We start from the raw sequence: 16,458 nt of genomic DNA, 5'->3' as shown, positions 1-16,458 counted from the left end.
ATTCACATCTGCACCTAACAAAAAATCACATTGCCGCATGCGTTTGTTTTGTGTGTTTTGAGTGTTTTCAATCGTCATGCATAGGGCAGCCCATTCACGCGAATAGACTGCCCTACGTGCAACAATCGCCCCAGAGAAGCTCCAGAACTATTTTTGGAGCGGTGCATGGTGCGTTACTGCAGTTTTCAGTGTGTTTGCCGCACTTGGGGAGCCTTAAACATGTGATGACAACACAAACACAATGCACATTTGCAGCATTTATGAAGCACATGGCAAACGCGTTTGGAAACACACAGATGTGAATGGAGCCTCATTGTTCTTCTGTAAACGCACCAATTTCACTTTCAGGCCCCATTCACACCTAGAATTGCGGAAGTGCATGTTTTTTGGTTTGTTTTTCCAGTGACACACAAAGGGCAGCCAGTCAATTTCAATGGGCTGCACTCCACAAGGCAAAGTAGCTCAAAGGACATTTTTGTAAATTTGTAACTGCATTTGTCACCTGTTTTTTCATGTGGCAAAATGTGTGTTTTCTTCTGTGTTTGGTGTGCCGTTAACAATTAATGACACTGAAAGCGCAACTAGGTAATTTTAGGTGTATAAATGTGGCCATGCACTATACAATCTTATTGCACAATCTCTTTACAATCTCCTTTAGATTTACCAAAATGATATAATAGGAGGAGACACCATTAATCCAATCAGGCAGGCACTTGCACTACGACTAGGGATGTCCCCAGGGAATTTAGACTGCACCCTGGGCCCATCCGAAGGGACGCTGGGGAAGTCAGGCAAATTCACAAATGGAGGAATGCTGGGGGGGGGGGGGGTGCTGTGAAAACTTAGTTGATGTGCGAAGGTGTGCTAATGAGGACAGCTTGTAAACTCTTTCTTGGGTCATACTGGCTGGTCCGTCCTGTGTGTCTGTCCTCTGTCTACTAAGAAATTTCTGAAGTGATCTGCAAACTACAGCCACAGATGGAGGTGAGGACTGGTATTCAAAAACTTGTATTTTTGTGCAATAGAGGTACATTACTGGTATATAAAAAATTAAGAAGAATTAAAAAAAAAAAAAAAAAAGTGAACTTTCGCATTTCAGTAGAAGTAGGTACCAAAAACAAAAACAGGGAGGACAACTGGTTCCCCCCAACCAGTCTTTATGAAGGCATCACTTAGTTTTGTGCTAGAGTACAGAAAGGATGATGTAGCCATATGCTACAGTTACATTGGTTATTCAAAAGTGTAAGTTATTCCTGCGCTACCTGGGAAAAAAAACAGTGTATAAACGGACAGCTGCGGACACCGAATGGGATCAAACAAAGCCCATGGGCAGAAAAAATATATAAAAAGTGGGTGCTGCACTGACCTGGAAATGGGGTATATAACCTCTAACAGTGTAAACTAGATACACAAAAAAATAAAATCATATATAAATGAACGGTGCCAATGTGCACGATGTGTAACCTGTAAGGCACTCTTTCATGTTAGAAACGGCAATATGTGTCCAGTATAGCAATACTAAGCATACAGGGAATAGACATCCTCAATCCTCATGCATGCGTAGCAGTCTATATAAAAAACCTAAAGTGCTGTTGTGCTAATGTGAGGAGCAAAATAAAAAATTATCCATAAGAATATTCTATAAATATATGCCTGTGTAAACAAAAATCAGAAACAATTCCTATTGCACAAAATAAACAAATGACATATATAGTGTGCAATATAGTGCCAATAAACAGATTGTGCAAAAACCAGCCTAGTTTTCACATAAGTGCAAACAACGCAAAAGTCCCTGGACCGGAGCAGATGGTCCCTGTGTTTGAATTCCTCAGTACCAGCAGAGTCCACATGTATAAGAACAGAGGAGTACCAGATAGTGTAGTATTGCCAAACACATCAGTTTTTATTTAAGTTAAAATGCATGTACTCACATAAATTAACTGTACAATCTGTACATCTCCTACGAGCGGCGAGCTCGTCAAATCCTGTTTGTATCAGTGCCTATCCCGTCCCTACGCGTGACGTCATCGGATCACGTGAATTCTTCAGGGGATTCCTGGACTCTGCTGGTACTGGGAAATTCAAACACAGGGACCATCTGCTCCGGTCCAGGGATCCCAAAGAGAGACTACCCCCTGCAGCATTATTCTTATGCAATTGTCCCATTGCCTTAAGGTAAGGGACCACCCTTTACTTGTGTGTGTTTCTTGCACGAAGAGGACGGACACACTCTCTCTCTTTCGGCACCCCACTGGCTGTGATGTTACACACTGAACCTTAAGGAAACTAATCACTTTATGGTCCACCCTTATGCTGTTACTGTGACACACGTCTGATGTGTGTAAGGACATATTTGGGATTTATGTTATAAGGGCGAGAGGGTCTGGGAAGTGACCAATATACACGCCACTTATTCACTTTGCACTTTTTTTGCGTTGTTTGCACCGATTGCAATATTTGCTGGACTTTGCACAATATTTGTTCATTTGCACTTTATTCAATATTATATGTGTTGGACTTTGCACAATATTTGTTTATTTGCACTTTATTCAATAATATGTGACACACATTTAGTGTGTATTAGGATATAAATATATGATGAGGGCGATAAGGTCTGGGAAGTGACCAAGATATACGCCATATACTCATCCTGCACTTTTGCGTTGTTTGCACTTATGTGAAAACTAGGCTGGTTTTTGCACAATCTGTTTATTGGCACTATATTGCACACTATATATGTCATTTAGTTATTTTATGCAATAGGAATTGTTTCTGATTTTTGTTTACACAGGCATATATTTATAGAATATTCTTATGGATAATTTTTTATTTTGCTCCTCACATTAGCACAACAGCACTTTAGGTTTTTTATATAGACTGCTACGCATGCATGAGGATTGAGGACGTCTATTCCCTGTATGCTTAGTATTGCTATACTGGACACATATTGCCGTTTCTAACACGAAAGAGTGCTTTACAGGTTACACATCGTGCACATTGGCACCGTTCATTTATATATGATTTTATTTTTTTGTGTATCTAGTTTACACTGTTAGAGGTTATATACCCCATTTCCAGGTCAGCGCAGCACCCACTTTTTATACATTGGTTATTAATGTTTCCAATGAGCTACATGAATTGAGGCAAGTAGCACGATTTCCAGAGTTTTGTTTTCAGTTTAGCTGCTAACAGAACGTGGAGCTAATTATTTTAAAAACAAATTGCAACAGGGAGTCTTCTACTGTCTTCTTTCGTGATGACATGTTAATTATGTTCTGCAAATCACTTTCAGTTCTGCATGGGTCACAACCTAGAAATAAATGTATTCACCTTGCCTTGGCACGTCTGACTCCTTCTCTCTCTATTGGGTCTTCAGAATCTCGCAATCCTGCAGTATCACTCATAATAATGGGATAACCCCCAATGTTCAGTGTGGTCTCCAATACATCTCGGGTGGTGCCAGGGATGGAAGAAACAATGGCTGTTGGCTTTTGGCCTGATATAAATACAAACAAAACTTCATTTTTTTACTACTTCATCTACATTTCACTTCTTGAAAAAAAACATTGCAGAAATCAGCCAAACACAACAGCAAGTTCAACTATACAATATTTCCAGGAAAATTAAATTACAAGGTTGGGATTAAAGTAATTGTAAAGGCTCGTTTTTTTTTTAATAAACATGTTATACTTACCTCCTCTGTGCAGTTGTTTTTGCACAGAGCAGCCAGGATCCTCCTCTTCTCGGGTTCCTCTTTGCTGCTCCTAGTTCCTGCCTCCTTTGAGTGCCCCTCAGCCAGCAGCTTGCTACAGGGGTCACCTAAGCTGGGTCAGAGCTCCGTTTATCCATTCAGACACGGAGCCCTGACCTGGCCCCACCCCCTCTCTCCACTGATTGGCTGATTGTCTTTGATTGACAGTCGTGGGAGCCAATAGCGCCGCTGCTCTGTCTCAGCCAATCAGGAGGAGTGTACTGCATGGCTGAGGGGATTGTGGACATCGCTGGAGAGAAAAGGTGCTCGGGTAGGTAATTGGGGGGGGGGGGGGGGGGGCACTGGGGAGGGTGCTACACACAGAAAGTTTTTTATCTTAATGCATAAAATGCATTAAGATATAAATCTACTGCCTTTATAACTCCTTCAAGGAGATAATGGGGTTAATGTACTAAACCTGGGGAGTGCAAAATCTTTTAAGTTCAGCTTGTTCAATGAATGGCGGTTCACACAGGGGGGTTTCAAAGTCGTCTGACTCTGAAGCCGCCCCGCGCAGCGCAACTGTAGCACGGTTTGCAAACGACTTCTTGCAATAGAAGTCAATGCAAGCCGCTCTGAAGTTGCCCCAAAGTAGTGCAGGAACCTTTTTCTAAGTCGGAGCGACCTGAGTCGCTCCTATTAGAACAGCTCTGCATGGAGTGCGACTTGTGAGGCAGCTAAGTCATCTGACAGGTCGCCCCTGTGTGAACCGGCACTTAAGCTATGACAAAAAAATGGAAGTTAATTGGTTTCTATGCACAGCTGCACCAAATTTTGCACTCTCCAGGTTTAGTGAATCAAACCCACTGTGTGTCTGGATATATGATGAGATGTTGCTGGGAAGCATCCTTCTTTGGTCAGAAAAATGAATTCAATATTGGCAACAACAATAACTAGGGGTCCATGTTGTGACTATGGATATACACTTACTTCTCACTTGGCTTGTGCAACTATGGCTATGTAGCTGGTTTGATATTATATAGTAATGAAAGCATAAGCTTACAAACAAATGACAACCATTCCAATCCATAACTGGCCTTTGGAGCAAGGAGCACATGGAAGGACGACGCATGTCACAAAACAACAAAGAAATCCCAGCTCACTTACCAGCCAGCCTGCAAGAAACCAAATTGTCCTGTCTAACAGTGCATGTTAAAATCAGGGGTCTAGTTTGCATACATTTGCAAATATATGTGTAAACTGCAGGGCCACTTCACAACACCCACGGCTGACTGGTAAGTGAGCTAGCAAATTTTCTTTGTTCTTTTAAATGAAAGCATTAACGTAGCCTGATAAAAGCAAATTAATGCAGCCATCACATTTAAGAATTGGTAAGCTGCAATAAAATAAATACTTCCTTTTGGTTTAATACCACTTTACCTAATATAAATGTGTCACATAAGGAAATTAAAGTGGTCTGAAAAGGCAGAAGGTTTTTTACCTCCATGCATTCTATACATCAAGATAAAAAAACACCTTCTGCAACAGCTCCCTCAGCCCCCCTTCAACGGGAGAGAAAGCACAAAAAGCGCCACTCTAAGTGCAGTATAAAACACAATTTATTAGGGCACAGGATGTGTTGTACTCACAAAGGTATGTGACAGGTAGGCATTGCAACGAAGTAAGCTGTCCAGGGGGAATCCATCAGGGAGTCCACTAGGGTGTTCGGCCGAGAGTCCGTAGGGGCAAAGACGTGCGAGCCGTGGAGCGGGTTGCGCCAGTGGATACTGGCGTTTCCTGGTCCTCAGAAGCCCGGGATGCCGATCCTGTGCCCTAATAAATTGTGTTTTATACTGCACTTAGAGTGGCGCTCTCATAATGTTGTTCCTTTTCCCTCTACATTAAGGTGTGCTATTAGCCAGGTAGATCTCATCCTATTTGATGTCAAGCGCCAACTTTTTCCTATTTGTATATAGAAGCCCCCCTTTAACCCCTTTCAGCCCTGGCCAATTTTCAGCTGTCAGCGCTGTTGCACTTTGAATGACAAATGCGCAATCATGCAACACTGTACCCAAACTAGATGTTTAGCATTTTGCTCACACAAATAAAGCTTTCTTTTGGTGGTATTTAACCACTTACCGCCCGGCCCATAGCAGATGACGGCCGGGCAGTGGTTCAGTTATCCTGACTGGGCGTCATATGACGTCCAGCAGGATAACATGCCGCCGCGCGCCCACAGGACACGCATCGCGGCGATCGGTGGAGCAGTGTGTCAGTCTGACACACCGCTACACCGATCTTGGTAAAGAGCCTCCGCCGGAGGCTCTTTACCATGTGATCAGCGGCTGATCACGATGTCAATAGGAAGAGCCGTTGATCGTTTTTTCCTCACTCGTGTCTGACAGATGCGAGTAGAGGATTGCCGATCGGCGGCTCTCCTGACAGGGGGGGGTCTGCGCTGATTGTTTATCAGCGCAGACCCCCCTCAGATGACCACACTGGACCACCAGGGATCGCCACTAGGACCAGCAGGGAAGGGGGCAACATGTGGATGGCCAGGTATGTACCCCATGGCCATCCACATGTGACCAATGTGCCCAGTCAGTGCCAATCAGTGCCCACAAATGGGCACTGATTGGCACCATTATATTGCAGTGATGCCCAGCAATGCCACCCTTAAGGGCATCAGTGCCAATCAGTATCAGTGCCACCCATCAGTGTCCATCGGTGCCACCTGTCAGTGCTCATCCGTGCCCACCTATCAGTGCCCATCCGTGCCACCTATCAGTGCCACCCATAAGTACCCATCAGTGCCACCCATAAGAACCCATCAATGCCACCTACAAGTGCCCATCAGTGCCGCCTATGAGAGCCCATCCGTGCCACCTAGTAGTGCCCATCAGTGCCGCATACCAGTGCCACCTATCAGTGCCACCTATCAGTGCCCATCATCAGTGCCCGTCAGTGCCACCTCATTAGTGCCACCTCATCGGTGCCCATCAGTGCAGCCATATCAGTGCCTGTCATTGAAGAAGAAAACGTACTTATTTACAAAAAATTTTAACAGAAACAAAGAAAAACTTGTTTTTTTTTCAAAATGTTCGGTCTTTTTTTATTTGTTGCGCAAAAAACAAAAACCGCAGAAGTGATCAAATACCACCAAAAGAAAGCTCTATTTATGGGAACAAAATGATAAAAAAATTGTTTGCGTACAGTGTAGCATAACCGCGCAATTGTCATTCAAATTGCGACAGCGCTGAAAGCTGAAAATTGACCTGGGCGGGAAGGTGTCTAAGTGCCTGGTATTGAAGTGGTTAATCACTGCTGGGTTTTTTTTTTTTTAATAAACAAAAAATTACTGAAAATTTTTAGGAAAAAAAAACATGTTTTTCTTAGTTTCCGTTATAAAATTTTGCAAATAAATAATTCTTCGTAAATTTAGCCCAAAATGTATTCTGATTCCCCCAACTAAAATCTAGTGGAACCAATTGCCTTCAGAAGTCACCTAATTAGTAAATAGAGTCCACCTGTGTGTAATTTAATCTCAGTATAAATACAACTGTTCTGTGAAGCCCTCAGAGGTTTGTTAAAGAAACTTAGTGAACAAACAGCATCATGAAGGCCAAGGAACACCCCAGACCGGTCAGGGATACAGTTGAAGGAGAAGTTTAAAGCAGGGTTAGGTTATAAAAAAAATATCCCAAGCTTTGAACATCTCAGGGGGCACTGTTCAATCCATCACCCAAAAATGGAAATAGTATAGCACAACAGCAAACCTACCAAGACATGGCCGTCCACCTAAACTGACAGGCCAGACAAGGAGAGCATTAATCAGTGAAGCAGCCAAGGGGCACATGGTAACTCTGGAGGAGCTCCAGAGAACCTCATCTCAGGTTGGACAATCTGTACACAGGACAACTATTAGTTGTGCACTCCACAAATCTGGCCTTTATGAATGAGTGGCAAGAAGAAAGCCATAAAAAGTCCCGTTTGCAGTTTGCGAGAAGCCATGTAGGGAATACAGCAAACATGTGGAAGAAGGTGCTCTGGTCAAATGAGACCAAAATTGAACTTTTTGGCCTATAAGCAAAACGCTATGTGTGTCAGAAAACTAACACTACACATCACCCTGAACACACCATCCCCACCGTGAAACATGGTGGTGGCAGCATCATGTTTTGGGGATGCTTTTTTCAGCAGGGACAGGAAAGCTGGTCAGAGTTGATAGGAATATGGGTGGAGCCAAATACAGGGCAATCTTAGAAGAAAATCTGCAAAAGACTTGAGACTGGGGCAGAGGTTCACCTTGCAGCAGGACAACAACCCGTGGCGGCCGGTGAAATCTTTTTTGGGGGGGGGGCGGCAAACAGTATGCCACCCCCTCCCCCCCGGGTTGGTCGGTAGCACTGACCCCATCACCGACGGCTTACCCTGCTCGGCGGCCTCCCGTTTTCCTGCTGTTCTCCTGCAGCCTCCCATTCTCTGGGTAATCACGGTGGCGACTTCTGTTTCCTCCCTCCTCCTCGGTGGCCAATCGGGAGTCTTCTCTTTTCAGACAAAAAGAAAACGGGTCTCGCACCTGCTTTTGATTGGCCAGTTTGAGGATCAGTGTTTCAACAGAGAATGTTAATTCGCTGTTGTAACACACCTGGGTACGCTCAGTTCGCATACTCTGCGACCTGAGCCCACCCTATTCCTATTTTGAAGCCAATTAGAGCCTCTGGCTCTAATCGGGTGCTTAAAAAAAAAAAAAAAAACCCTGTCGCTGTGGCTCATGCACCCGGTGCCCCGAAAGGGGCTGGATGCATGAATAGGGGGTGGCCATGGATAGATTCATGCTATGCATGAATCTATCCATTGCATATAGGGGGGTGGAGTGGAGAGAGGGGGCGGAGCCCGGGCTCCCCTAATGGACAGGCTGCCACTAACAACAACCCTAAACATATGGCCAGAGCTACAATGGAATGGTTTAGATCAAAAACTTATTCATGTGTTAGAATGGCCCAATCGAAGTCCAGACCTAAATCTAATTGAGAATCTGTGGCAGGACTTGAAAATTGCTGTACAGAAGCTCTCTATTCAATCTGACAGAGCTATTTTGCAAAGAAGAATGGGCAAAAACGTTACTCTCTAGATGTACAAAGCTGGTAGAGACATCCCAAAAAGACTTGCAGCTGTAATTGCAGTGAAAGGTGGTTCTACAAAGTATTGACTCCGGGGGGCTGAATACAAATGCACGCCACACTAAAATACATTTATGTTTTTTGTTGTAACTTGACAAAATGTGGAAAATTGCAAGGGGTATGAATACTTTTTCATGACACTGTATATTAATAGAAGCAAAGATTACAAAGTGCCCTGATGAGGATGCCTGGTAAAATATTCACACTGATCAGTATAATGCTTAACTAGGTATGCTTATCAGTGTATTAATTACTATATCATATACATACCTACTAATATATGTGTGTTTTACAATAGAGAATTGCAAAAGTATTGCACAACACAGTTCAACAAATAAATACGCATTTCATAGTCCAGACAAACAGGATTTCCTCCCTATTATTCACTTCTCCTTTGTACTGCCCAGTTACTTTTAATTGACCCATTGTCCTACGCTTTTGTTGTCCTCACCTGCAAAATAAAGCTGAGTGCTTGAACCCATTAGTCAAACTCAATGGTTCTAGAAAGGGTCACATACTAAACTGAAGCATACATATTTACACAATGAAAAACTTTCTAAGGGAAGGAAGCTTAATATAGACTGGAATCTGAAGCTGCTTTTGAATGTTTAATTTCACAAAAAATGTAATTTCTACAAAGTATGGAAATAAAATTGCTGCATTAATAGCGTCTAATATTGGACTTGATCACCCTATGAGTCACAGTAATAACTGAAGGCAATGTTACTTGACGTTAACCACTTTTCTACTGGGGCAATTCCTTTATTTTTTGCACACATAATAAAATCAGCATTTTTTTGCTAGAAATTACTTATAGTCTTTGAATGATGGTTCTCATGCTGACATTCATGGCGATATGACACGTGGCACACTTTATGTTTACATACACATGCGTGCCCTATGCATGCATTTGCATTTGGGTGTTTACGGGGGGCATTGGGGTGCTTTTACATTTTTTTTTTTTTCATTTTACATTATTGGTATTGCATGGGGGTTCACAAAGGCCCCAACATCTTAGCCCGTGGCAGGACAAGGTCATCCAGTACCCAGGGGAAAGACGTAAAGTCCCCTCCCCCCCCAGGGGTGGAGTAGAGGGCGGGGTTAACAGTACATGCAAAACGTAGCTAAAACATATGCAGTGGTTGTGGCATGCGCTAAAATAGCGCCAATGGTTGTGGCACACCACATTGAACTGGAGAGCTTAACCACTTGACCTCCAGAAGATTTCACCCCCTTCTTCTTTTGCTATTCAGCACTGCGTTACTTTAATTGGAAATTGGTCATGCAACACTGTACCCAAACAAAATTTATATCATTTTTTTTACAGAAATAGAGCTTTCTTTTGGTGGTATTTGATCACCGCTGTTTTTTTTTTTTTTTTTCTGCTACAAAACATATCCAATAAAAAAAATGTCTAGATGTCTTTGATAAAAAAATCCCTACAAATTATGGTGTATACAGGTATATACTGGATTTTTTTTTCTTTTCATACTACTAATGGCAGTAGTTAGCGACTTATAATGGGACTGCAATAGTGCGGCAGGCAATCTGACACTGAAGCTAGCGGCAACGGACTAACTGCCGCTGACATCAGTGACATTAATACAGTGATCAGTGAAAATATTAAATACTGTCACTGTACTAATGACACTGGCTCAGCAGGGGTTAACATCTAGGGTGATCAAGGGGTTTAATGTGTGCTGCTTTTACTACTACATCTGTAAGTTTCTCATCCCTGCTTAGCAGGGAAAGCGTCACCCTAAACCCCGAGGCAGGTACGACGCTTTGCCTGTGCGGGCTGCCTGTATAAAAACGTATAGGTGGGGGGGGGGGGGACTCATTTCTAATGCCCTGTACACACGATCGGACATTGATCGGACATTCCGACAACAAAATCCATGGATTTTTTCCGACGGATGTTGGCTCAAACTTGTCTTGCATACACACGGTCACACAAAGTTGTCGGAAAATCCTATCGCTCTAAACGCGGTGACGTAAAACACGTACGTCGGGACTATAAATGGGGCAGTAGCCAATAGCTTTCGTCTCTTAATTTATTCTGAGCATGCGTGGCACTTTGTGCGTCGAATTTGTGTACACACGATCGGAATTTCCGACAACGGATTTTGTTGTCGGAAAATTTTATAGCAAGCTCTCAAACTTTGTGTGTCGGAAATTCCGATGGAAAATGTGTGATGGAGCCCACACACGGTCGGAATTTCCGACAACAAGGTCCTATCACACATTTTCCGTCGGAAAATCCGACCGTGTGTACAGGGCATTAGAAGTACTCCCCCTTCCCTATATGTTTTTTATATTATGCTCTTTCAACATTATTGGATTATTTGGGGTCGAGTTGCCCTCAGAGAAGCGCACCGACAAACAGCACGGCATTCATCCTGGATTGTCTCAGCAAAGCCCCCTTACAATTAGATTTTTTTTTTATAAAATTCTAGTCTTTGCAATGGAAGCTCTGGTGACTTTGTGGGATCAGTTCAACTTGACCTATGCTTTTCTTCTCTGAAACTCCTTTCTTGCATGCTTAGCAGGAACAAGATGGAAGGAATGCCAGTGATTCTTATTGCTCCGAATAGAATCCTGCACATTTGGTACTCAGACCTCATCAGATTCCTGGCAAACTATCCATGGGCCCTTCCATCTTGCCCTGATCTTTTGTTTCAAGTAACGATTTACCACCCCGCTTCCAGGTCGCTGGTTTTAATGGACCAGGTATTGATGGATAGGGGCATAACCGATTCAGTTATTCCTATAAAAGTACGGAAATCAACTCTTCGCATAGTCTATCATTGCGCTGGAAAGTGTATTTCTCATAGTCAAAAGCAAGGAATTTCCATCCCAGGAACTACTGCGTGGGATAAATTCTGTCTTTTCCCCAGTCTGGTCAGGTTCAACATCTGGCCTTGTGTGCCATCAAGGGCCTTGGCATTTCCTTTTCAAAGACTGCTTGCCTCTCACTCCTTAGTGAAAGCCTTTTTACTGTGTGTCACACACATTGTTCCTCCTGTATGTTCCCCAACTCAACGGGATCTTAGGCTGGTTCTATTGTTTAACTGGAAATCACCTTTTGAACCTACCAGTGATTTTCTGCTGTATGCTTTCAACCATGAGGTGGCTTTCCCCATTTCTATCACCTCTTTGAGGCAAGTTGGCAGCCTTAATCTGTAAAGAAAGTTGGCAGCCTTGTTGTTTTGAGCCCTAAGGTCCCTTTTTTTTTCTTCCTGTCTGTGGCATCACAAGATTTCCCTGTATTCTCTGAATGTGGTCCATGCTTTTAGAGTTCGTCAAAAAGAAGCCATAGTGAAGAGTTAGATTCACTCTTTTTGTCATTCTTGAAGGTCCCAGTAGGGAACAACTTGCTTCTCATTCCACTATCTCCAGGTGGATTTGTTGTTCAGTCCTTTAGATGTGTCTGACTCGTGACCTCAAGGACCATAGCGCGCCAGGCTTTTCTGTCCTTCACTGCCTCCCGGAGCTTGCTTAACTTCATGCTTAACTTCATGTTCATTTTTTCAATGATGCGGATCTATCCATCTGGTTTTCTGTCGCCCGCTTCTTCGTTCTTCTTCCAGGTGGATTTAGAAGCTCATTATTCTAGCTTATAGACTTGACAGGGTTTTACCTTTCTCTGTCAAAGTGCACTCCACTAGATTAGTTAGTGCTTCATGAGCTTTTCAGCATCAGGCATCTGATACCTGTGGTATCCCTGAGGAAGCTAGAAATCACTGTAGTGGGTACCTCTACTACAGTGATCTCTATTAGCTTTCAGTTTCTATACTGAGCTGCTGCCCTGCTGAATAGTGAACACAGGAAGTTGCTCATTTGGCATGGGTGCCATTGAGAGAACACTTTGTGTTTTCTCAATGAATATAAAGTGTTCTTTGATTGGACAAGGTGGAGAGTGGGGGTGGTGACGTCACAATTTCCACTTCGTCTAATCAGAGAACACTGTGCGCTCATTGAGAAAATGCAAAGTATTCTCTGAATGGCACCTGTGCCAAGATTGCAACCTCCTCGGCACAGGACCCAGAAGCTAGTGCAAACAAAGTATCAGCAGTGCCTATTACAGAAATTTCCATCATCCACAGGGATCCCATAGGTAAGGCATAAATATACTTACATCGTCTAAGCTTGCCCAATGTAATTATGTAAAGATTGCCATACCTAAACATCTGCTTTAATCTCTTTGAAATGTTATGGTGTGCTATAGGTTTGATTAGCAGATACAGAGAGAATGCGGTTGTAGTTATTGCCAAGGAAGGAGGTTTCACTAGTAAAATTTAACGTACTGTATTTTTCCATTAATAATCTTATTAAAAGACAGTATATAAGTGTAAAATGCGTGGCGAGAGGCTGAGCCAGCTGCCAGTCAGGAATCTGGGTGGATCCCGAAATTATTGTTGGGATCCCTGCGTAGACTGGATCAACTCTGATGTTAGCGACAGCAGGCTTTAGCCCTCTGTTGGTAGAATTGACAGTGCTTTGAAAAAGTATTCATACACCTTAAAATTTTCATATTTTGTCATGTTACATCCAAAAACATAAATGCATTTTATTGGGAGTTTATGTGATAGATCTAAAAATGTATACAGATTGTATGGCTTTTTTCGCTTAATAGTCGCAAGTAGAAATTGAATAGGTAACTAAAGTCACGAAAATTCTCGCACAAAAGAAAAAAAAATCGGAAGTGATGTCATATGTTGTAATGTATTCGGACAACAACTATATTGACTAAATGAAAATCGTACGATCTGGAAAATCTTCGTGCTTGTCCGATCGAATAATATCGGATGAACTGTCATGATTGGCTCTCAAAAGTAGTGTAAACAAGATCCGAAAATCGTACGATTCTTCCTCGGACGACAGTTTTCGTACGATATTCAGATCGTGTGTACAGGCCATTAGGCTGACCATACACTATACAATTTTCTTTAGATTAACCTTCAACTATGTAGTTCAAGGGCCTGCCTGATTGCATACAAATTGTGTGTTTAGGTTTGACCTCATGTTATATGGCTTTGGTAACTCTAAAGGAAAATTGAATAAGAAAATTGTATAATGTATGGCCAGCCTTAGTGAACAAACAGCATCATGGAGGTCAAGGAACACACCTTTAAAGCTTTAAACATCCCACGGAGCACTGTTCAATCCATCATCCGAAAATGGAAAGAGTATGGCACAACTGCAAACCTACCAAGACATGGCTGTCCACCTAAACTGACAGGCCGGGCAGGGGGAGCATTAATCAGAGAAGCAGCCAAGCGGTCCATGGTAGCTCTGGAGGAGCTGAAGAGATCCACAGCTCAGGTGAGAGAATCTGTCCACAACATAACTATTTGTAGTGCACTACACAAATCTGGCCTTTATGGAAGAGTGGAAAGAAGAAATCCATTGTTGAAAGAAATCCATAAAAAGTCCCATTTGCAAGAAGCCATGTGAGGAACACAGCAAACATGTGGAAGAAGGTGCTCTAGTTAGATGAGACCAAAATTGAACTTTTTGGCCCAAAAGCAAAACGCTATGTATGGCAGAAAACTAACACTGCACATCACCCTGAACACACCATCCCCACTGTGAAACATGTTGGTGGCATCATCATGTTGTGGGGATGCTTTTCTTCAGCAGGCACAGGGAAGCTGGTCAGACTTGATTGGAAGATGGAAGAAGCCAAATACGGGGCAGTTTTAGCAGAAAATCTGTTTTGCCACGTACACACGATCGGAAATTCCGCCAGCAAAACTCTGATGAGAGCTTTTTGTCGGAAAATGCGACTGTGTGTATGCTCCATCAGTCTTTTGCTGGCAGAATTCCAGCCAGCAAAAGACTGAGAGCATGTTCCCTATAAAATGCGATCGTCTGTACAAATTCCAACACACAAAATTCCTACGCATGCTCGGAAACAATTCAACGCATGCTCGGAAGCACTGAACTTCATTTTCTCGGCACGTCGTAGTGTTGTACGTCACCGCGTTCTTGACGGTCGAAAGTTCAGAGAACTTTTGTGTGACCGTGTGTATGCAAGGCAAGCTTGAGCAGAATTCTGTCGGAAAAACCATCCAAGTGTTTTCCGACAGAAAATCCGCTCGTGTGTACGGGGCATTAGAGTCTGCAAAAGATTTGAGACTGGAGTGGAGGTTCACCTTCCAGCAGGACACCGACCCTAAACATACAGCCAGAGATACAATGGAATGGTTTAGATCAAAGCATATTCATGTGTTAGAATGGTCCAGTCAAAGTCCAGACCTAAATCCAATTGAGAATCTGTGGCAAGACTTGAAAATTGCTGTTCACAGATGCTCTCCATCCAATCTGACAGAGCTTGGGCTTATTTGCAAAGAAGAATGGGCAAAAATGTCACTCTCTAGATGTGCAAAGCTGGTAGAGACATATCCAAAAAGACTTGCAGCTGTAATTGCAGTGAAAGGTGCTTCTACAAAGTATTGACTCGGGGGGGGCTGAATACAAATGCATGCCATACTTTTCACATATTTATTCTTCCACTTCACGATTATGTGCCACTTTGTGTTAGTCTATCACATAAAATACCCATAAAATACATTTACGTTTTTAATTATAACATGACAAAATGTGGAAAATTTCAAAGGGTATAAATATTTTTTCAAGGCACTGTAGGTCACAGGAGTGCAGAACTAAGTGCACTCCTTTAATCCATAGAAGTATGGCCCAAAAAAGTTTTCGCCATACTTTTCCTTTTTTTAAAACAGCACATTTTGGATGTTGTATATAATTTATTTACTATTTTACGTAACATATATTTCCCCAGATATTTCCTAAAGCTGACTGTTAATATAAAAGATTGACTAGTCTTGTAAGAGGCAAATGTGTTTCGTTTGACTGAGGATGCAATCTGAGTTTTTGACAGTTAGCTTTTATCCTTCTTAGTCTAGGTTAAATATGAGAATAGTAGCCCTATATACTGTATCTTGCATGAGATGAAAAGCAAACTGTATTCAGTTTGAAATAGAGTGCAGTACAGCAGTTTAAGCAGAAGCTTTGAATGATGTTTCTGAGTTAACAGTGCCATCTTGTGCACTGTACCATAATTTCAAACATGCTATACAGTGTGGGTCTGATGTTGAAACAGGCTACTAAAATGTTTAGCTCATAGCCTTGAAAGGTTTTCCGGACATGTGCTGAAACATATTATTTTTCTATATTGTTATTGTATTGCTACCATTAGCATGCCTCTGTTGCAGGGGTACTCGACTAAAATCTAAGGTGGTTTAGTCAGTAAAATTTTCTTCTAGCGGAGATCTGAATTTTTATGTGCTATGATATCAGAATCATGATTGCACATGCAGCCATGATCCTGATATCACTTTTTAGAGCTGGCAATGCAGTATCTTGTAAAAGTGATCAGAGCAGCTAAACAGCTGCCCCATTACTTTTACAAGCAGCAAAAGGGGGCCCTTTCCGCCACTGTTTCCCCGGCTCTACCATATCACAGTGGGCTGTCTCACTGGTTGACCATAGAGATGAAGGTGGAACACCCGTTCCTCTATCATCTCTATGGTGAATGAATCCGGAAGCAACCAGGATTTTGTT

At 42.5% G+C, this 16,458-nt stretch overlaps 1 protein-coding gene across 3 annotated transcripts in view; it reads right to left on the bottom strand.

Annotated features, from left to right (window-relative positions):
* Positions 1-16,458, bottom strand: part of GTPBP3 (GTP binding protein 3, mitochondrial) — a 134,940-nt gene that overhangs the window by 44,979 nt on the left and 73,503 nt on the right. For all 3 annotated transcript variants that reach the window (XM_073592205.1, XM_073592221.1, XM_073592212.1), the window contains exon 8: positions 3,331-3,496. In XM_073592205.1, coding sequence (XP_073448306.1) covers positions 3,331-3,496 — 166 coding nt within the window. The remainder of the gene's footprint in view (positions 1-3,330; positions 3,497-16,458) is intronic.

Source organism: Aquarana catesbeiana, linkage group LG01, assembly GCF_042186555.1.
Source record: "Aquarana catesbeiana isolate 2022-GZ linkage group LG01, ASM4218655v1, whole genome shotgun sequence".
Classification (NCBI taxonomy): domain Eukaryota; kingdom Metazoa; phylum Chordata; class Amphibia; order Anura; family Ranidae; genus Aquarana; species Aquarana catesbeiana.
This window is presented reverse-complemented; position numbering and strand designations above follow the sequence as displayed.